Raw genomic sequence first — 22,247 nt, 5'->3', positions numbered from 1 at the left:
AAGTCCAGTGTTCTGAGATGATTGGGTCAGGCAGTGTTTGCTTATTATACAACTCTGGCATATCTAACTCTGGTGCCATACAAACGAGCCCTTAAACAATCTTTACTATGGTACTAAATGAACTTGGTTCCTGGTCTGATCAGTTAGGGGCTTCCCTTGGGCTAATGTTACATTAATATGTCTGCGAATCCATACACTTGTCTGTTAAAAATACCCTGTAAAATCACTACAAGGAGACAGAATAAACTGGCTGTAGAAGACATTAATATTTCATTTCATATCAACCACCTCCCAGCAATTTACCAGGCACTCTTCCTAATCTTTTGTTTCTAGTATTAGGGCTCCACACCAATAATTTGATTCAATAACTAGCAGCACCAATCTGTACTGAGATTCCATTTTACATCATTTCTTGGGTAATGTATATAACTTAAATACTCATGCAGAATTTTTACTGAGACTTTTTTTAATCTCAACTCAATTTTCGGTGTACAGTGTACGAGACGTGCTAAACAAATAGGTTTATTTAGATTTACCTGCCAGTCTAAAATAACTCTCTCTCCTCTCTCCTAGGTAAAGAATCCCAGCAATCATGTCTAAGCACCACGATGCTTTCATCCAGACCCAGCAGCTACATGCTGCCATGGCAGACACTTTTCTGGAGCATATGTGCCGCCTGGACATTGATTCTGAGCCAATCACAGCACGAAACACCGGCATTATCTGCACTATTGGTATGTGACTCTTAACAGTTTGGGAGAGGGGGGTAATTTATATTTATATCCCAATATAAAATTTAAGAACAGCAGAAAGACTTCAGTGTTCTTGAAGATCTGTAGAGTGAATCATGGAAAAATGCAAATATTTAACTTGCCTCTCTATAAGATGAGGAGCATGGGTGAATTCATGAGTATTGCAACCATATCCTTTTCTCAAGTTTGCATGAATTCTGGCTTCAGAAGTAAGAGAGCCTATCCAGTACTACAAAATATAAAATTGGATTAGCCACTAATCACACCCTTCCTACCTTGGAGACTGAAGCAAAAATAAACTCTTGCTCTGTGCCCCAGTCTTCCTGCATGCTGCACAATGATAGTTAAAGTAGCTTGCATTACAAACTTGTTCCCAAACTAAGAGATGGATAGGAGAAGCTTCTATTAATGGCAGAGAATTGTCTGTCTTCGTGTGCAGCTAGGGAATTGACTGCTAGGAGTTTGAATTTGTGTTTATAAAGTGAAATGCTCTTCCAATTGAGGCTCTTCTAGCTATTGCAGCTGGTTTTCTGTGCAGCATCATTATCCCTTTTCCCCCATTAAATCTAAATTGGCAGATTGAAAATGAAGTAATAAAGATCTAGTGTAATGCTATATGCAGCCAGGGTTGAAGAATTCTTTTAATACTTGGGAACTGCATTTGAGTGTTACAAGTGCCCTTAGTTGGAGTGCAGTCAGTCTTTGCAGATGTCTCTTCATCTATCTTGGAGTTTGTATATGTGAGCTAGTTTGAGGGCATGCATGCAATTTCCAGAAGTCCAGCAAGCAAGGAGACGTTACTTCACAGATATTCAAGTCGCTTTACAATGTCTATCGATATATGTGGTTCACCCTTTCCTACCTTGTGAAATAGCCCACAAACCTAGAACAGTTTCTGGTTTTGCTATCTTTGCCTTTAAAAGTCTGTAACAAAGTTAATCAATTGGTAGTAAAACTGTGGTTCCTTCTAGGCCCAGCTTCCTGCTCAGTGGAAATGCTCAGAGAAATGATTAAATCCGGAATGAATGTTGCCCGTCTCAACTTCTCTCATGGAACTCATGAGGTAAGGGCAGAGTGTCTGAATAAACATTGTCTGGACTCCAGCAAAAGTGCTTTCATGGGGCAGGGTACTTGGTCCAAGGTGTGTGTGCTGCTTCAAGCTTCCAGCCTTAGGCAGTGGGAAGATATTTGTGATTTAAGTTGAGTCAAAATGTGCACAACAGGCCATGCTAAGCAAAGGAACAAAATTAGGGTGATCTCTCCCTGTACATATGTCTCTCTGCCCACAAAAAAAAATCTCATACTATAATCTTCTGTACCCAAACCTTCACCCTTAGAAGCTTGCAGGAGAGGTTTGCTCAGGCCTAATCTTAGGCTGGGTGGGCTCAGGTCAGACTGAGAGGGTTGGGTTGTTGTTTTCAGACTCAAACTGACTCTTCCTCCTGAGCCTGGGCCAGTGCTATTATCTGTAGCATATCTGTTGGGTCTGCACAGCCTCGCTTCTGCTGGCTGCTGCCCATTGGTGTCTGCTGCGGGCGGGGGAGAGAGAGAGAGAGGTGTGCTTCACTGAAATGCCCCAGCACAGCAAGGTGGCAGTGGCTGACAGGAGCAGGGCATGCAGCTGCTGCTGCACCCACTCCACAGGCAGGAGAAGGTGAGCAGAGATGATCTGAGCCATGCAAGTTGTTTTCCCTCACCTGAACCTGACACTTGTGGTTGGGTTCGATTGGTGTTCGGGTCCCATTGCAGGTCTCAAGCTTGCAGTTCATTAGAGGCTGATTAACCTTGGTATTTGCCACTTATGACAGTTTACCACACATGAGCATACATTCCTAGTGAAACTACTACTAAATCGCTCTGATTCTTCCCCAGCTTCTGTCATAAAGCACCACTATATCAAGAGGGGTCTGTTCTTACACTCCATTTTTTTTTCTTATAATGAGTACTTTTAAGTATGCAGGAGGATGAGGTTCCCCCTGCTCTAAAGAATTTTCTGGCTAAATTGAATCAGCCTATTTGAGCTGCAATCTCTTGTAATAGGCATAAATGAAAGCTGCTGGGAAAGCAGGTGTGTATGTGTATGTATAATGTGCTTCCTTACAATCCTTTAAGTGTGTTAGCAAATGCCAGTTGGTAAAACCTTTTTTCTAAGGGTATTCTGTTTGCTGCTGAGTCTGGATTTCAGAACTAAGCTAATAGGTCACTGCCACTACCTGACAGCTGGCGTACAGGTGGCCAGTTTCAAGATCCTTGAAGCATGGACTTTGCCTTTTGGTTGCTGGTTGCCTCTGAAAGAAGTCATGTTTGTTTGTTTTTTTTAAGCTAAATCACTTGACTCATGTTACTATGTATCCTTAAGTCCCTCAGAGTACCACTTAAAATTAGGTTGGGTAGGAACAAAAACAAACGTAGGAACAGCCATACTGGGTCAGACCAAGGGTCCATCTGGCCCAATAGCCTGTCTTCCGACAGTAGCCAGAGCCAGATGATTCAGAGGGAATGAACAGAACAGGCAGTCGTTGAGTGATCATCTCTTGTCGTCCACTCCCCATTTCTGGTAGTCAGAGGTCTTGGACACCCAGAGCATGGAGTTGCATCCCTGCCCATCTTGGCTAATAGCCAGTGATGGACCTATCCTCCAGGAATTGATCTAATTCTTTTTTTGAACCCAGTTATAGTTTTGGCCTTCACAACATCCCCTGACAGTGTTCCACAGGCTTACTGCATTGTGTGAAGAAGTACTTACTCTTGTTTCTAAACCTGCTTCCTATTAATTTTATTAGGTGACCCATGGTTCTTGTGATATGCGAAGGAGTAAATAACTTCCTTATTCACTTTCTCCACACCATTCATGATTTTATAGACCTCTATTGTATCCCCCTTAGTCATCTCTCTTCCAAGCTGAAAAGTCCTAGACTTTTTACTTTCTCCTCATGTGGAAGCTGTTCCATATCCCTAATTTTTGTTGTCCTTCTCTGTACCTCTTACAATTCTAATCTCTTTTTGAGATGGGATGACCAGAACTGCATACAGTATTCAAGGTGAGGATGTACCATGGATTTATGTAGTGTTGTTGTATTTTCTGTCTATCCCTTTCCTAATGGTTCCTAACATTCTCTTGGCTTTTTTTGACTGGTTAGTTCTGATAACCTGATTACTTCCAAGTCCAGTATAGTGGTCCGCTGGAGTGGAATAAAATTCCATTTCTGCCTCAGCCACTGTTTTGCTGTTAACATGTGAATTGTATTCAGCGAACACTGATTTACTATTACAGAAATAAGCAGAGTGCTATTCCAGTTATGCATTTTGTTGTAGGCCGTGCAAGTTGCTGACTAGGGCAATTCCCTGTCTCCGAAGCAAACTCTTAGCTCCTTCAAATAAGTCCTGGGTCTCTGGCTCACTGGTTTGCAGGGTTATGTTACCTGACCGTTATGGAGATCATGCTCTGGCATTTGAAAGCACTATGTTAAATTTATGCGAGGAATAAGATCATAAGAAATGCAAACCATTTGTTGTGGCAGGCAAGCCCCCTCAGAGTTTATATAAATAAACTAGATTCCATTTTGTGACTTGAGATGTGGAAGTGATCCCATTCCCAAATATGGCTTCCCTGCAGTGATGCCCAGGGCGTCCGTGTTGACTGTCCTTTAGCCTTCAAAATGTCAGGGGTTGTAGTTTCTATAGGACACAAAGTAAGCACCTCAAGCTGTGTAACAACTTGGCTTCTTGCCCTCGCCTAAACTTTAAAGGGCACAGGGCATTAAAATGAACACAGACATTGCAGAAACCACAAATATGCTGACCTTTAAAGTTATGGAAAACTGAAAAATCTAACCATTGGAGTAGTGTCAGTAGCTGGGCTTCTGACAGTGGCCAGAAGCTGCTCATGAGTTAATTTTCTCCTTTCATAATCTCAGCACTTTCAATAGTTCTGTCCCTTGGGAATGCCGTGCTCCTAACTTGGATGGATGTATAGGATAATGCAGAGATTCCAGCCTTGTCTATAGCAAAGTTTCTTGACACACTCAGGCCACAACAGGCTGTTCAACTACATCCTTCAGCTCTTTCCGGGACTCCCATTTAATGGTGCCAAAATTGTCAGGAATATTCACTGGGTTTGTGTTCCTCAGTTACTGTGACCAACTTGACGCCTTATGTGTGATTTGAGTTACTCCCAAAAACTGAGGTTCACAAGGTTTACATACTCCTGAAAACTTGATTGTAATAAATGCTGTAGTGAGGGGAATGCTGCCTTCCAAGTTTGCCTACATTCCTATGTATAGTCTAAAAACTGATGCTACTTTCCTGGCATTTTTTCACTGCATATTCTGTAGACAGTTTTCTATTTCCGTTCTTATTTCATCTGGAGGCAACTGATATTTGCCTGAATAATTAACCTTTTACTTTCTCCATGCTTGTCTACCATATCTATTTTCAGGATGAAATGTCACACCCTTTCCAACTTGCATCGCTTTTCCTATCTCATTGTTTGTACAAGAGGAACAGAAGCTGTCACAAAGTGCAAGAAACTGTAACCATACTAGTGGCTGTAATAAAAATGAATAGACCAAAAACCAGACTGCGAAAGCCTGATAGGTAAAAGGTTGAAAGCTTAATTGGATGTTGGATAGACTTCCTCCAACAGCTTCCAATAAAAGCCTCTGATGGAGTGTGGAACGTCATGTAAACTTGGTAGAAACATCACTGTAACAATGATCAAATGTGTTGGCTTCTGCCAGCTCAGATTGTCCACCTACTTTTAATTAACAAACTCCTTTCCCTCTAGTTCTTAAGGTTAAGGTCAAACTAAAACAAAGCAATATAGGGGAGGTTACAATTATAAAAATTTCTAATTGTTCCAAAAGTCCACAGCAAGGTCAGGCAGATCCATGACTGTGTGTTTGAACTAAATTACTGTAAAACACCTCATCTTGGGTACACCATCAAGATGAGGCATGTGCTCTGCCAGTCCTGACTTTCATTTCTTGACCATGAAACTAAATCAGTCTTCTACCCATGGAAGCATTTATTTTAATGTGTATATGCATGAATGGCCTGGGACACCAGAGTGCATACCTAGTGTGAGCAATAATCCCCTCCCCTGTCTAGTAGTAGTAACTCTGTTCCCATCTATAAGGGGGTTTTCAGTTCTCTGTTTAAGGACTTTGTAGCTTCATATAAAATGCTTTCCTCCACCTGCCTTCAGCTCAGTGTTTCCATAAACTTGTATGTGTTCATGAATTCACATCAGAGGCTTATGAGATTCTGAGGTTATAAAACCTGGAAAGATGCTGAACTGCCTGTACATCAGACTTGCTACAAACTAGAATGAGCAAAAGCATTTTAATCCGTCCCTTGCTGCTACATGTATTTTATGTGGAAAGGAGACAACTAGACTCCTTGTTACATCTATCAATTTGTTTCTAGTCCAAGCATAGTCTGTCTGAGCACCCTCTCTCCTCCAGCTGTAACCTGTCTTCAACAGCTGTCTGTCAGGATTTACATAACCTTGATCATGAAAAGCTTTCTTTACCCAATGTTGCTGTTTGATCAGGCTGAGCAAACAGTTCTTTTTATACTGATCATCTGTGAAGTGAAAGTCAATTGAGATAGCAAGGAACCTCTCTCAGAACCCAGTTAACTCCTTCAGACCAAGTGGGTAGCAATACAACAGTGAGTGGGGTAAACAGAGTTGTATAGAAATTTCCCACATCCTCCTCAAGATAAATACTGTAGGCAGGGCCTATGGAATACTGTGCCAAGCTGGAGCTGAATTCTGCAGCAGCTTCAGACTCAACCTGAAGTTTTGCACAATGTGTTCTATCCAACTTTATGCTATCCTAAACTGTCTCTTCAGACCTTGCCATTTTTGTTCTGGAGCACTGCTGAAATTGTCAGGAGAAAGCTGGAGGTTCTTGCATGTGGGTAGGCAGCAGTCAGATCTTTTGGCCTCCGGCGGGTGTGGAAGGCAGTCTGGGGTTGTGGCACTCGGAAGGCAGTTTGGGCTTTTGGTACTGGGGAGTTTTCTTTCCCAGTGCTGTGAGAAGGGGAGTGCTAGTTCTTCACCCTGGCAATTCTTGTCAGCTGAGCAGTCCACAGCATCCAAAGGTAAAGCATACTAGCTTAAACTTCTGTTTGAAACGATTAATAACAAAATAATATTGATGCTTTAAACCATCATTGGGCTTCCATGTTAGTACCCACTGAGAGACAATGAATTACTTGCACTTGCCTGCCATTGGTTTTGGCTGTCTTTGCATGCTTGACAGAACTGAATCTACTTAGGCTGGTCTAAACAGTTTTTGTATGAATATAGCTATATTTAGGGCTGTGATGTTACCAATATATTAGTACAATCCTAGTGTGGACTGTTACCCACACCACACACAGCAAGGTGCCTCTTACCAGGGTAGCTTATTCCTGACTGGAAGAGGAATACTGGTATAAGTGCACAACGTAACTGTACCCACCCTAAGGGAGTTGTACCACTTCAACTGTACTGATAATTAACTCTTGTAAGACCTTTTCCATACACATGGCCTTCATAACAATGAGTAATCTTAATTAACTGAAAGCTTAGATTCTGCACTGTATTCCACTCTGATGGAGTAGCTGAGCATGGGGAAAGAGAACAGCAGTCTTTGACTGTAAGCTTATAGTGTCCAGGACAGCAAATGAAAAGAAGTGGGCTGAAAACTTTTTTTTTCCCCTTCCTCCTCCCTCTCTGCCAGTACCATGAAAGAACAATCAGGAATGTGCGAGAAGCTACAGAGAGCTTTGCTTCTGATCCCATCACCTACAGACCTGTGGCTATAGCACTGGATACCAAGGGACCTGAAATCCGAACTGGACTTATCAAGGGAGTAAGTTTTTGTTGTGTATCAGGGGTGGCCAACCTGATCCTGAGAAGGAGACAGAATTTACCAATGTACATTGCCAAAGAGCCACAGTAATATGTCAGCACCCCCCCCCCATCAGCTCCGTTCTCCTCCCCCCCCCCCCCCCCGCTCCCAGCACCTTCCACCCACCTATCAGCGCAGCCTCCTCCCTCCCCGCACCTCCCAATCAGCTGTTTGCTGTGAGGGAGGCTCTGGGGGGTTGGGGGAGGAGCGAGGGCGCAGCAGGCTCAGGGGAAGGGGTGAAGTGCGGGGAGGGCCTGTGGTGGCAGAGCCAGGGGTTGAGCAGTGGGGGCCCTCCCCTCCCCCTGGGCACATTGGAAAGTTGGCGCCTGTAGCTCCACCCCCAGAGTCGGTGCCTATACAAGGAGCCACATATTAACTTCTGAAGAGCTGCATGTGGCTCCGGAGCCACAGGTTGGCCACCCCTGTTCTATACTATCAACGATTATACAAGCTTTCGTTCTACATTAAAAAATGCCGCTAAGGAACTAGATGATCTTGTGGCTGTAATACTAACTCTGCTTCTGGACCAAGCGTTAGTGTTAACAAACCTCTGAATGAAAGAATGAAGCTGGACCATTTTCAGCCACTTCAGGTTCAAAGGACTGACTGTTACACAATGTGGATGAATTGACTGTCCACTGTGCAAAACTGGAATGTGACCATAATGAACATGTTCCACCATAGCAAGTATGTCATGTGCAGGAAAGTAACCTTGCCAGTCAGTGACTATTCTTTTCCATTGTTGGCTCTAGGTGTGTGTGTGGAATATGCTGTAGGTGTGGGAGACATACTTATAGCAGAGATTGCCACCACAAAGCTAGAAGTCACAACTGCTGTCCTGGGGGGAAGTGAATATTAGAGTCATAGAGTTTAAAACAAGAAGGGACCACCAGATCATCTAGTCTGACCTCCTGTATATCACAGGCCATCAACACTTGCACACTAATCCCAACACGCCATTCTGTTACTAAAGTTTCCATTGTTGCACACAGAGTGGCACAGCAGAGGTGGAACTTAAGAAGGGAGCAACTCTCAAAGTGACCTTGGACAACGCCTTCATGGAAAAGTGCGATGAAAATGTACTGTGGCTGGACTACAAGAACCTCCCCAATGTTGTGGATGTGGGCAGTAAAATCTATATAGACGATGGCCTCATTTCTCTGCAGGTTAAGGGGAAAGGTATGTAATGATCAAGGGATTCCAATACCATGAACCCCACACTAATGATCTGCCCCTTTACATCTAACTAAACTTGTGGTGATGTTTCACTTGCAATTACCATTCCATTAAGCTCAGCTAGCTATTGAAGATGGACTAACTTGGCACTTTCCTGGTGATTGGCCACACATTTTCACTTCCAGATTTGACCTAACACAATGGGGATGGACTTCTGACTTTGGTAGATGCAGTAAAACCACCTCCACTTCCTTCCCCTTAAAACCATGATTTCAGTAACTGAGTGATGACTTAAGCCACGTTTCACTAGGCTGTATGTGTTCTCCTAAACCAGGGGTGGGCAAACTATGGCCCGCAGGCCACATCCAGCCCCTCAAACCTTTTAATCGTCCCCCACCCTCACCCCCAGAGCGGAAGTGGCGACTTGCCCCACTCCGGTGATCCAGTCAGGGAGCAGGGCCCGGGGCTTGCTCTGCTCTGCCCGCCTGACGCTCCCACATGTTCAGGTGGGACCTGCGTGAGGGCATGCATGTTACTGTGGCTACACAACCCAATTACCAAATGCTCCTCACATGTCGTCAGAGCCTGGAGCATGCAAGCCCACGTGCCTGCTACTTGTTCTCTTAGGTGACTCTGCTGTTTTAGTAGTGTTAATTTTCCATTGTTGAAGATAAAACAAAGAATAGTTGGCCAGGAAGTGCCAGCTGCATTGTTCACATTAATCAAAGAGGGTGTGGAAAGGAGGTAAGTTTGGTTTAATTATATATAATAGTAAGTAAAGTATAACAATAATGTTTGTTTCTACTAAAATGTATCTTTATTTAATAAAGTTTTATTTGAATATCTCTGAATTGTTAATTTCATGAGCATTCATGGTCTGCCATACAATTTCCACCCCCAGATGTGGCCCTCAGGCCAAAAAGTTTGCCCACCCCTGTCCTAAACCCTTCATTGCTAGCTGCTCTGATAAAGCACAGGTCAAATTTTGGTCATAAACTACTTGACAATTTCTGCCACTTACTGGGAAAGCTGGCTCCCTCTAGCTAGTTGAGTATCCCATGAACTTAGAGTATTAATATGCCATGGACTGTGCACAGACCAAGGCATATTAACTGAGTTCTCAAAGTGATGCAGAAACCAATGGGTAGGGAACTTTGAGTGGAAAAATCAAACAATTTTTGAAAATCACTGGTTTCAGTATAAACAAACTGCTCTGGCAAAGAGGGAGAACTTATACCCCCTGGCAAACTATTGTCTGTTCCCTAAATAGCTTCATTGCAATCCTCAGATATTGGCAGCGCAGTATATCTGCATCAGTGGACAGAGTTGCTGATTCTTGTATAAAAGAGTAACTAATTATTCTGGCCTGGGGTGCTTATCTCCCTTCTGAAAGGGGAGTAATATAGGATTGGGATAGGGAGACTTTGTGTATTCAAAATCTATCTGCTCCCTTGCTGCACCACGCCAATTCTTGTTTGTAAAATTAGAGCATATCACTAATGTGGGATTAGTCTTACTAGGAAGTGAAGTACCAACAGTTCTGTTCTTTTTTTTTTTTTTTTTTTTTTTAGCTATCTGCTTTCATGGTAGAGTGCACTGAACTGTGGCTAGTGAGATGCGTCCTCCAGAGCTCCCCCTCTTTCAGTGGTACTTATATTTGCAAGTGTTCTGGAACATGTGAACAGCCTGTCTAGAAACCACCAAATTGCATTTCTATAGTACAGCAATCATACTCACATGTTTATAATAGATATCTTCCCTTTTCAGGAATGGGAGTGGAGGTGAATCTAGACTGACAGAATTTATTCCCAGGAGCAGGATTTAGCAGACCAATGCAAAATGCAGGTGCTCCCGACCAGCCTGTGCCTAAGGGATTACCATAACATGATTGTCTATTGCAAAGGCACAAGACAATTAACTGTGCTGTCTGGTGGGCAAAACAACTCTGGCTGTGAAAGTGTCCAGTCACCTGCTCTTCTCCAGTAGAAAGAGAAGATAGTAAGAAGTGACCAGTACAGAATAATGGTGAAGTGATGGGGGAGGGGAGCAAGCAACAGACTATATGAAAGTAAGATGCTGACTTAAACTCATCCAATTTAATTCAGGTGCAGACTATGTTCTCACTGAAGTTGAGAATGGTGGTATGCTTGGTAGCAAGAAGGGTGTAAATCTGCCTGGTGCTGCAGTGGACCTTCCTGCAGTCTCTGAGAAGGACATTCAAGATCTGAAATTTGGTGTGGAGCAGGATGTGGACATGGTGTTTGCTTCCTTCATCCGCAAGGCAGCTGATGTCCATGCTGTCAGGCAAGTGCTGGGAGAAAAGGGGAAGAACATCAAGATCATCAGCAAGATTGAGAACCATGAGGGCGTGCGCAGGTGAGCTTTCCCAAGCATGGCTTGTACAAGTGACAGTAAAGATTCTCACAGGTGTGGGGATGGGAGGAAAGACACCCACTGGGAGCACAAATTTCATTTTGCTGAACTGCAGCTTGTCCTTTTGGTTCTTCTCTGCAGAAATGAGTCACTACTATATTACTGCCTTCATTGCAAAACAGGTTAGCAGTTATCGCTGTATATCTATCAACATACTGTAACATACAAATGGGTACATTTGGATTTTTTGAATCCTGGTCTTATGTACTTAACCTCACCTCATCAGCTCAAACTTCAGTAATTTGCAGTGGATTGCCTAGTACTTAATGCTAATTAGCAAGGTCTCTACTCTTTTCCTGTACCAAAACTTAATCTTCAATTCTAGCAGTAGCAGCCAGTGACACTGAAGTATTGACCACTTATTTCTCAAGTGACTCAACAGATATGTCTATACTGCACCCAAAAACAAAACAAAAAAAACCCCACCTTCAGCAATGTCTCAGGCCCCAGGTCAGCTGACTTTGTCTGTGAGACTAAAAATAGTAGTGTAGATGTACCCAGTGTCACAACACTTTCTCCTTGTTCAACTTAGAAAACTGGAATCTGATTAGCTACCAAAATGATAATCTCTTCTCTCCTCTTAAAGATTCTCCTGGTATTGTAATTAGCCTTTCACATAACACAAGTAGGCTTTGAATTAGAATAGATTTTTATGGGTGAATGTAAATTTCATCCTCTACACACTTCTATCAATTAAAATTTTCCAATAGAAGTAAGAAAACTACTGCTTGATAACTTAGTCAAAATCCAGTGATTTAAACTTGTTACAAGCAGACTAAAGCAGGGGTCTCAAACTCAAATGACCAGGAGAGCCACATGAGGACTAGTTCATTGGCCCGAGGGCCGCATCACTGACACACACACCCCTCGCTGCCCCCACTCCATCCCTTCCATGAGGCCCCGCCTCTTCCCACCCCTTCCCTGGCCCCATTCCAACCCCTTCCCCGAATTCCCCACCCCAACTCTGCCCCCTCCCTGCCCCCAGAGGGTGCAGGAGGGGTATGGTGGGGGGGCTCAGGGCAGGGAGTTGGGGTGCAGCAGGGGGTTGGGGGTGCAGGCGGGGGCTCAGGGCAGGGAGTTGGGGGCAGGGTGCAGGAGGAGCCCTCTGCTCTCCTCCCCTATCCCACCCCGGCTGCAGGGACATGATGCCAGCCGCTTCAGGGAGCAGTGCAGGGCTCGAGGGGGGCAATCCCGCGGGTGTAGTTTGCCCACCCTGGCCTGGAGGTAAGCCAGGGAGGGGGGTGCACGGGCCCCTGGGCGGGTCACAGGAAGTAGCCCCAGGCCGCGTGTTTGAGACCCCCTGGACTAAAGAATGAATAGTACAAACAGGTATGACTTGTAAATTTTAAGGATAGTTACTTTGTATATTTTGATTTGTTTTAACATCTTGGAAAGCTTTTTTGAATGCCATTATCTGTCATTAAATAACTGACCCCAATAATTTCACACAACTGTAGAAAATTTAAATTGATCTAAAGTTTAAAAATAAGCATCATTACTGTCCATTTAAATTGTATATTAAAAAGTGGAATAGCTTATGGGAAAACAGTATTTGTAACTATATTGCTCAGATGATTGTATAAACTTGTACTAAATGAAAAGTATATGGTGGAGAGCGTGACTTCCACCTTTTCCCCATAGTTCCTAAAATTGAAAGGTATCTTGCAGATGGAGGAAAGAGTAAAACAAGTTTTTATTTTTTGGCCATGAGGTTTGATGAGGTTCTGGAGGCCAGCGATGGCATCATGGTGGCCCGTGGTGACTTGGGTATTGAGATCCCTGCTGAAAAAGTCTTCTTAGCCCAGAAGATGATGATTGGACGTTGCAACAGGGCTGGGAAGCCCATTATCTGTGCTACTCAGGTACTTCAAATATCATTAGCTTTCTTAATCATAGTCTCTATCATGTAACTTCTCTAGTAGTACTTGAGATTCATTATGCCCATTACTCACCTAGATATTGTTTCACGATATCCCTATCAGAGCATGAAGATAACACACAGAGCGGAGCTGCAAAGTACAGTGGCTCAGCAGCTTTTCTGTCTTCATGAATAAGACAGAAGCAAACTGAGATTTCTATACTTGCTTCTCCCAAGTTAGTCAGTAAACGCCTCGTACCTCTGTTCAACCAAATAGAGTAATTTGGGTGTGGGAAGAGATGCCTTTCAGACATTCTTGTGACTGGACCTCTTGCATGGGTTGGAATATATAAAAGGTTAAGCCCTAAAATATGGGGCCTAGAAACATTTCATCCAAGTGAAGAAACTTTTATGGATTTGCCAATATCCCCTCACTTTTCTTTCCTCTTGTGTTCACTGGTCTCTCTGCATTTAATGGAGGCAGAAGATTAAGTTTCCAATACAGAAGTTAAATTGCATTTTATAAGGGTAGCAGGCATTAGTGAGTATTCTCACACTTATTATCAAACTGTCTGTACTGGGCTAGCTTGATTATCACTTCAAAAGTTTTTTTTCTCTTAATTAATTGGCCTCTCAGAGTTGGTAAGACAACTCCCACCTGTTTATGCTCTCTGTATGTGTGTATATATATCTCCTCAATATATGTTCCATTCTATATGCATCCGAAGAAGTGGGCTGTAGTCCACGAAAGCTTATGCTCTAATAAATTTGTTAGTCTCTAAGGTGCCACAAGTACTCCTGTTCTTCTTTTTGCGGATACAGACTAACACGGCTGTTACTCTGAAACCTGATTAATAGTGGATTAACTCTTTCTGTGTAAAGGAGTCCATTCTTCATTTCCTTCCTGTTATGACTTTGAAAACAATTAGAGTTGTGCAGGGTTTTATGTAAACTATTCTGCAGAAGGGATCTTAGACAGAGTATACTGGTCTGTCACATCTTATGCACATTTAACATGCGCGATTTCAGCTTTACGCAGTCGGCAAAAATGAAAAACAAAAAAGAGAAATAACAATTTTAATACTGGTACCTGTAGTGTGGGCGATTCCGCCCGCCATTGAACTCAATGTAATTTTGACTATATGCAGTTTTCGCTTTACGCACTAACCGTGGAACGCAACCCTCGCATAAGATGAGACAGACCTATATTCAGATTTTAGCAAGTAACTCTGCTCCATTCTCTGGGCTTTGTGTCTTATGTGGGAAAATCTCCAAAACTCTGCAGCAGCACTACAGCCTCAGTTGGGAATAGAGGAGATGCACAAATAAAATTTCAAAGTTGTCACTAATGGCAACTGAGATTCTCCTCTTCTTCCCCTGACACTTCTCCTTTGTGCTTCACGCTTGGAGAGTGAGCTTTAAATGAGTTGATAGTGAATAGGTAGATTACTCTTTACTCCTGGGGGAATTGTGCACAGAATTTTTAAGTGCAGAACACTTTCAAATTCTGCATATTTGTCAAAATAAGTCAATATAATCACACCAGTTTCAATTATTTTTGGTCACTTATTTCAAAATACCTGTCAGCAAGTATGTCTGTAACAATACAAACAACAAAAGATTCAGGAAATGTTTTTTGACAGATTCCTTATTAGGCATATTAATACAGAACTCTGAGTAATTAATTTAAACTACAATATCATTTCTCGCACCCCTCAGAAGCAGTTCAAAGACTTGGGGGAGTCGGAGGTAATGGAGGAGCTGAGAGAGAGAAGTAATTGCTGGGACAGAGCCTGGGTGTGAACTTGGAGGGTTGTTGGGTATGGGTGGGAAAAGTATGGAACAGATTTTTGCGGGGGGGTGGGGGGGCAGGGAGAGATTAAGGAGCTTCCCCCATGCAGACCCCAGCTGACCCCTAGCCTCTCCCATTCAGTCAGGCACATCTGCCAATCCCCACGTGTCCTTGCATCCCTTGTCCACATGTCTCCCCCTTCTCCATGTGGCCCTGTGCCCCAACTCAGCCACTCCTGTCACCATGTGGCCCTGCAGTTCCACTCTCATTCAGCCCCTGCCCAAGTCTGTTCTCCCCCACTAGCCCTTATGAGCCCTTGTTTGACTCCCCAGCAGGCCCATGCTGTCTGTGTCCCCTGTCTCCTGACCTGGCCCAACAGACACTGTGAAGATGGTAGGCTCTTTCTCTTTCCTAGTTGGCCGGGAGCTGCTACTCTCTGGGCGCACCGCAGCGCCCTCTGGTGGGGGGGAAAGGCAGAGCAGCAGCAACTTTCCAGCTGAAGCTTTTTTTTCTGTGCAAAAAATTAAAAATATGCATAGCTCGTTAATTATGCTGGTGCACAGTGGTGCAGAATTCCCACAGGATTAACTCTTGCAGGAGTTTTATAAGCAGCCCTCTGATACTGGAAGGATCATCTTCATAGATTCATAGATTATAGGACTGGAAGGGACCTCGAGAGGTCATCAAGTCCAGTCCCCTGCCCGCATGGCAGGACCAAATACTGCCTAGACCATCCCTAATAGACATTTATCTAACCTACTCTTAAATATCTCCAGAGACGGAGATTCCACAACCTCCCTAGGCAATTTGTTCCAGTGTTTAACCACCCTGACAGTTAGGAACTTTTTCCTAATGTCCAACCTAGACCTCCCTTGCTGCAGTTTAAACCCATTGTTTCTGGTTCTATCCTTAGAGGCTAAGGTGAACAAGTTCTCTCCCTCCTCCTTATGACACCCTTTTAGATACCTGAAAACTGCTATCATGTCCCCTCTCAGTCTTCTCTTTTCCAAACTAAACAAACCCAGTTCTTTCAGCCTTCCTTCATAGGTCATGTTCTCAAGACCTTTAATCATTCTTGTTGCTCTTCTTTGGACCCTTTCCAATTTCTCCATCTTTTTTAAAATGCGGCGCCCAGAACTGGACACAATACTCCAGCTGAGGCCTAACCAGAGCAGAGTAGAGCGGAAGAATGACTTTTCGTGTCTTGCTCACAACACACCTGTTAATGCATCCCAGAATCATGTTTGCTTTTTTTGCAACAGCATCACACTGTTGACTCATATTTAGCTTGTGGTCCACTATAACTCCTAGATCCCTTTCTGCCGTACTCCTTCCTAGACAGTCTTTTCCCATTCTGTATGTGTGAAATTGATTTTTCCTTCCTAAGTGGAGCACTTTGCATTTGTCTTTGTTAAACTTCATCCTGTTTAACTCAGACCATTTCTCCAATTTGTCCAGATCATTTTGAATTATGACCCTGTCCTCCAAAGTAGTTGCAATCCCTCCCAGTTTGGTATCATCCGCAAACTTAATAAGCGTACTTTCTATGCCAATATCTAAGTCGTTGATGAAGATATTGAACAGAGCCGGTCCCAAAACAGACCCCTGCGGTACCCCACTCGTTACGCCTTTCCAGCAGGATTGGGAACCATTAATAACAACTCTCTGAGTACGGTTATCCAGCCAGTGGTATCTGGTATCTCTGAAGCTGGTGTTTCAAGAATAGCCTGGTTTCCAGTAGTAGGGTATTTTAAAGGACCATATGCTCTGGACACTAGCCAATTGGGCCTCTTGGTGTTTACTACAGTGCACGCCAACTCCTGGCACTGTCCAATTGAGACCTCCTCACTGGAAAAGTCCCTAGGTTTAAGTCACAGGTGGAGCAGTAAGTGGGGGAGACTGGGGGAAAGACCAAGACGAAACTATATTGTGGGGACTGAAACGTGGGAAAAGATAGTGCAGAAGGGATGAAGGAGAACATAAGTTTTTGTTTTTGTTTTTTTTTAAAGCTACCCTTAATTTTCCACCTGCAGCCTCGCTAGCAAAGTGCTAAGATGCTATTTTGGCTGCAGTTTGTAGGCACTTCAGCCTCAACTTGCTTTCTAAACTAGTGTCTGTTAATTCTGCTTCACATATTCCTCTTCATAAAGAGTCAAAATAAACAGCTGAGAGGGTAGCTAAGCTTTATTTTGGGGGGGGGGGGGGGGGGGGGGAGAAGCACTGTCTGAATAGTCGGCAAACCTTAAAAGTTTAAACTACCCAGCTCAAAATAGAGAAGGTGGTGTACAACTTTTCCACCACTACTTTACTAAATGACTGCATAAAGGAAAGATGTCCTATAAACCTGAACAGTCTCACTTTTTAAAGGGAAGTGTGCAACTAATGAGCTAGACTGTAATAGCAACAAGCCACAACAGTGTTCATTAGTTGGCTATTGATGTATTAATTTCTCTAATATATGCCTGGTTGTGGATTATATTATATGAACCTAAACCTCTCACATCCGCATATTCGGCTCTTACTTTGCTGCTGATCAACTGGTGGTTGAATATTAATGTTACACAGCTGCCTTAAGTAAATGCCAATTGTAGCATCAATTAATTTTTTATAATTCTTATGTAGCAAGTTCCTTGATGAAATCTGCTGTAATGGTCTGAGAGTTCTGTCGTAAGGTTTGGCATAACAGTATTCAAACTTCAATATGTCATCAGCTCTGTTTCCATGCGTGACACTGTTGTTCTGGTGGCCAGACAAAGCATACTTGCTACAAATAGTCTAATCAGACTTACTGATACTTAACTTGGTGCCGTACCCTACAGTATAAAATGCTTTAAAACACATTCCAGTGCTTACATAGGTGTACTAGAAAAGTAGTTGGTCTCTTCCATAGTGGGGTGTTAATTTGTTCAGCCTGACTTCCCCTTTTCCAGATGTTGGAGAGTATGATTAAGAAACCTCGCCCAACCCGTGCTGAGGGCAGTGACGTAGCTAATGCCGTCTTGGATGGAGCAGACTGCATCATGCTGTCTGGGGAGACTGCCAAAGGAGACTACCCTCTTGAGGCTGTCCGCATGCAGCACGCTGTGAGTAATGCCTTTGCTTTAAAGGGTAGAATTACATAGTCCAAAGTGGAACCTTTCCAAAGAGGTAAAGGTAGCATATATCCCACTTCCTGCTTCCTCACTCCATCCAGATGTCTGGTTGTCCAAATGCATTCAGAGTCAAGTAGCTATACCTAGCAGTTCTATAATGGCAGCTCCTTGTCCATGCTCCCACTAACCCTTTTTGAAAAAGTAAGTCTGTTCTCCCTTCTATTATTTCTTCCCCCCCCATTCATCTTCTTAACCTACACTTACATAGAGCATGGACTTGTAAGCCCACTAGACCCTGACCAGGAGCAGATCAGTGTGGTGCTGCCCTCTGCCACTAGATCCTTTATGAGAAATGATTTCCTTTATATGCCAGACATGCAAATGTCACTTGCCATGTGCTTTGTACTCATCACTTAGAGACAGAGCCAAGAGTTGAAGTGCAATGCTGAGATGTCTACTTCACAGTGGACTATAAGAAACCCTAACTTATGTTTATATGCCAAGGTTGAGCTTTCTTCCTTGTTACCGTGGTGTTGATTCCCTTGAGTCCACTGCTCTGATCTCTAACTCCACTTTTGACACCTTCTGTGCTGCGGAGCTGCACCAAGGATCACTTTGACCTTGATTTGAGCTCAACTCCATATACTGAAAAACAATTCAAATTTAAATAAATTAACTTGTGTGGTGAGGGAGTGGGATGGTTTAATGGGGTGCTTGTTCCAGGTTTACTGTCCTGTTGCATTCAACAGCTCTGCATTTGACTACTGTTTATGGGGATGTTTCTTGCATGATGACTGACAGGACTTATTTTTTTTTACATGTTTAAACTGCCAGAAACCTCTCTGCTCTGCTTTGAGTTCACCCAGCTCATCTTCCCATTAATTTAAGTTTAATGCTAAGTGTCTAGAAGTACTGATAATCTCCGGGTAACTGCTGTGAATTACAGCATTGACAATGCACTAGTTTGTCAGTTGCAGTTCAGGTTATATAGATTAATAAACATAGCTACTGTATGTGTATTTACAATTCCTTACATAAGTATACTTTCTTCTCACTGTTAACTGTGTTTGGTCTACATTCACTGGAACTTTTGTACACTTAGGGAACAGATGATGAAACCAGATTGGTGTGGGCCAGTGATCTTAAAGCATGTGATCGCTCTGCACTGTAAACTGTTCACTAACTGCCTGCCTAAAGCTTCTCCTACTAGGAAATCTTGAGGGTTGACCCTGATATCTAAATCTGGAAACTTGCTGCAGTAAAACTTAATTTCAAAAATGAACTCTTGTGATCCAGTTTAGTTTCAGATAATCTAGTTTGACTAGCAGAAGTTCTTTAGATCTGGCCACTAGATAGTACATGGGTACTGGTGGTCTCAAGTGTTTGACCTTCCTTATTTTTTTAGTTACTGTAGGTACATCAAAGGACATGGTCAACAGATTCATACAAATAGTTCTGGATTGATTTCCCCCACTCCCCCACACACACACTAGGCAAAATACTGCCTTTTTTAATGGATGGTGGCTTTCAGTAATTCAGTCTTGAACTTCCGTATTGTAGCTCATCATACGTATACTGCATTTATGCTAGGTTCTTAACTACCAGGTTAAGTTCTGAACACTTGGTTTCATAGTGGCAAAACATATTGGAGAATTGAACCTCCAAGCATGAGGGGGAAAATAAACCAGTGCACGCAGCTAAGAAGGTGAAACTGAAGCTTCTGATGTAATGCAAAATGGATGTGCCTACTGGCTTTGATGGTTATGATTCTGAAGGTTTTGGCCCCACCTTTTCTTAAACTTGGGCTATCCCCAAATCAAACCCAGCATGTGGAGGCATTTAGTACTGCTGCAACATTACTAGGAGTAGCTAGACACTTACGTGTTTTTTCCTAAAGTGAATGCTATTCAAATGGGCCGAGTTACAGCCTCGGAGCACCAGCAACTTCTGCTTACCTCTTTTGCTGTGACACAATGAGTAGTTAATATCTGCACACATGGACTAAGGCTTGTCTGCACAAAGGTGCACAAAATCCCCAGGCTCAGCTGAGGGCAGTTTAAAACATTGAGGCTTTCTGTTGCCTTTGGGGGGGGGGAAATCTCACTAAGCTCTGTAGAGCATCTCGGGTCAAAACCTCAGATTATGGAATCTGGCTGCTGTGAGGCTCAGTTTCTCCACCTTTCCAGACTAAGCCATGTAAAATGGCAGTGTGACCGCTTACCAGCATTGCAAGTACTGACCACTGTAAAACTAACTGAAAGGAGCTGCTCTTCTTTCTAGAAGAAAACAATTTATTCTAAAACTTAGCAGGGGGTAAAAAAATCTGATACGACAGTGACTGAGCACTATAGAAATGTCTACACAGTTCAAGCAAATTCAGGTTCCCCTAGCACTTATGCAGTCCCGTTACCTGCAGCTCCATTTACTAGAACTGCTCTTCCTAGAAGGAGGGTCTTAATACTGGGTTGCTAAGTTGTTTTTTGTCACTTCTAGAGCACAGTTTTTCCCCTTTTCAGGAGCATGAGGGTTTTACATGCAGTGTACGGTGACTGCATAATCCTCCTGGGTTGCTCCTGCTTTCTTCCCGGCTAAGTGTTTGCCAGTGGTAAGACTGCTCAATTCCAGTGACATCAAAATGAGCATGGACCACTTTTATTGATGCTTTCTTGGTCTAAAAATCAAGTCAGCTGATGAGAGTAGTAGGACCCTTATGTTCCTGCTTTCCTGCTTCTGTTATGAAAAATGTTTTTACACATTTCAGCATCTTCTATAAATGTGAAGCAATACTTTGCTCAGACTCTAGTCCTTCATACAAGTTTACTTTTTTGTATTGCTACTCTGTATTGCCAAAACTTTGTTACAAAATACTCCAGCAGCAAAACTGGATGCTTAGCTAATGGACGTAGGCTCAAAGATCACTGACAGCTGCTACCTGTATACATAAGACAGTATTTCCATGAAACATCAGCTCAGTGGTTAGGGAATATGGATCAAACTGGTTCTTCACACCTACAGTGAAAACAATGAGATGCTCTAGCTAGGTGCTCTTCCTCCCCATAGCTTCTAGGAATGTTTAGGGTGTTTCAGACCCTAGAAGTACTTTTATGTACTAATCTGTAATGCATCTGAAGTGAGGTTCTTACCCACGAAAGCTTATGCTCCCAGTACTTCTGTTAGTCTCAAAGGTGCCACAGGACCCTCTGTTGCTTTTTACAGATTCAGACTAACACGGCTACCCGTCTGATACTAAATCTAAAAGAATTTATCCTTTAGGAATGGGGGAGAAAGCTTCTGTTTAAACTTGGTGCCAGAAGTTTTTCCAGTATACTTGATATGTCCTTTCTGCACCCAGTGAATCTCTGACCTGACAGATGTGTTGGTAGAACATAATAATCACCACTTGGTGACAACTCTAATTTCTATTGGATAACTAAAATTAACTATAGTGGTAATCCTAATGTCCCCAAAAGAACTCCTAGAGTACTGTGCCTCATCAGTAGCAAGTTTCCAGATGTTGGACAGGATACCTCTTCCTGGGAAGGAAGCAGCTCCCAAAACTTCCGTTGGTCCTGTCAGTTTAAAAAGTTGACAGCTAATTTGATCAGTGGGAAAAACAAATCTTGAAACTCTGTCCTTGCCAGTTTGTCCAAAGAGCTCAATTAAATTCAAAGAAAGTAGGGCTATGTCTATACTGCCCTGCAGTTTGGACTACAGGGGAGTTAATAGCACACACCAAAGTGCTTTGCAGTAACTCTTCCATGTGTATGCAGTGAGTGCATACTAAGATTCCTAGTTCACATTAATGTAATCCATTGCCCAAACAGAAGGGCAGTGTAGACCAATCCTAAGGGCAGGTCTGCTCTACAGACTTACATTGACGAAGCTGCAGTACATCTGCTGAAGATACTCTAAGCCAACAGAGCTGTCTCCCGTTGGCTTAATAGTGACCGCTTCTCACAGTGGGAGAATTTCTGCTGCTGACATGGTGCTGTCTACACAGAGGGTTATGGTCTGTATAATATGTCACTCGAGTATGGATTTTTCACACCTAAGTAATGTAGCTATACCGAAGTAAATATGTAGTTTAGATTAAGGGCTTGTCTACACTGGCAATTTACAGCGCTGCAACTTACTTGCTCGGGGAGTGAAAAAACACCCCCCTGAGCGCAGCAAGTTTCAGCGCTGTAAAGCGCCAGTGTAAACCGTGCCCCAGCGCTGGGAGCCGCGCCCCTCGTGGAGGTG

At 43.2% G+C, this 22,247-nt stretch overlaps 1 protein-coding gene across 3 annotated transcripts in view; it reads left to right on the top strand.

Moving 5' to 3' along the window:
* The window catches only part of PKM (pyruvate kinase M1/2), a 42,168-nt gene that overhangs the window by 10,473 nt on the left and 9,448 nt on the right, over positions 1 to 22,247 (top strand). For all 3 annotated transcript variants that reach the window (XM_054042776.1, XM_054042777.1, XM_054042778.1), the window contains exons 2-8: positions 574 to 734; positions 1,724 to 1,815; positions 7,484 to 7,615; positions 8,647 to 8,833; positions 10,936 to 11,206; positions 12,975 to 13,125; positions 17,844 to 17,996. In XM_054042776.1, coding sequence (XP_053898751.1) covers positions 593 to 734; positions 1,724 to 1,815; positions 7,484 to 7,615; positions 8,647 to 8,833; positions 10,936 to 11,206; positions 12,975 to 13,125; positions 17,844 to 17,996 — 1,128 coding nt within the window. In that variant the 5' untranslated portion in view covers positions 574 to 592. The remainder of the gene's footprint in view (positions 1 to 573; positions 735 to 1,723; positions 1,816 to 7,483; positions 7,616 to 8,646; positions 8,834 to 10,935; positions 11,207 to 12,974; positions 13,126 to 17,843; positions 17,997 to 22,247) is intronic.

This window comes from Malaclemys terrapin, chromosome 10 (genome assembly GCF_027887155.1).
Source record: "Malaclemys terrapin pileata isolate rMalTer1 chromosome 10, rMalTer1.hap1, whole genome shotgun sequence".
Taxonomy (NCBI): Eukaryota; Metazoa; Chordata; order Testudines; family Emydidae; genus Malaclemys; species Malaclemys terrapin.
Note: the sequence above shows the minus strand (reverse complement) of the source record. Positions and strands in the feature narration are given on the sequence as shown.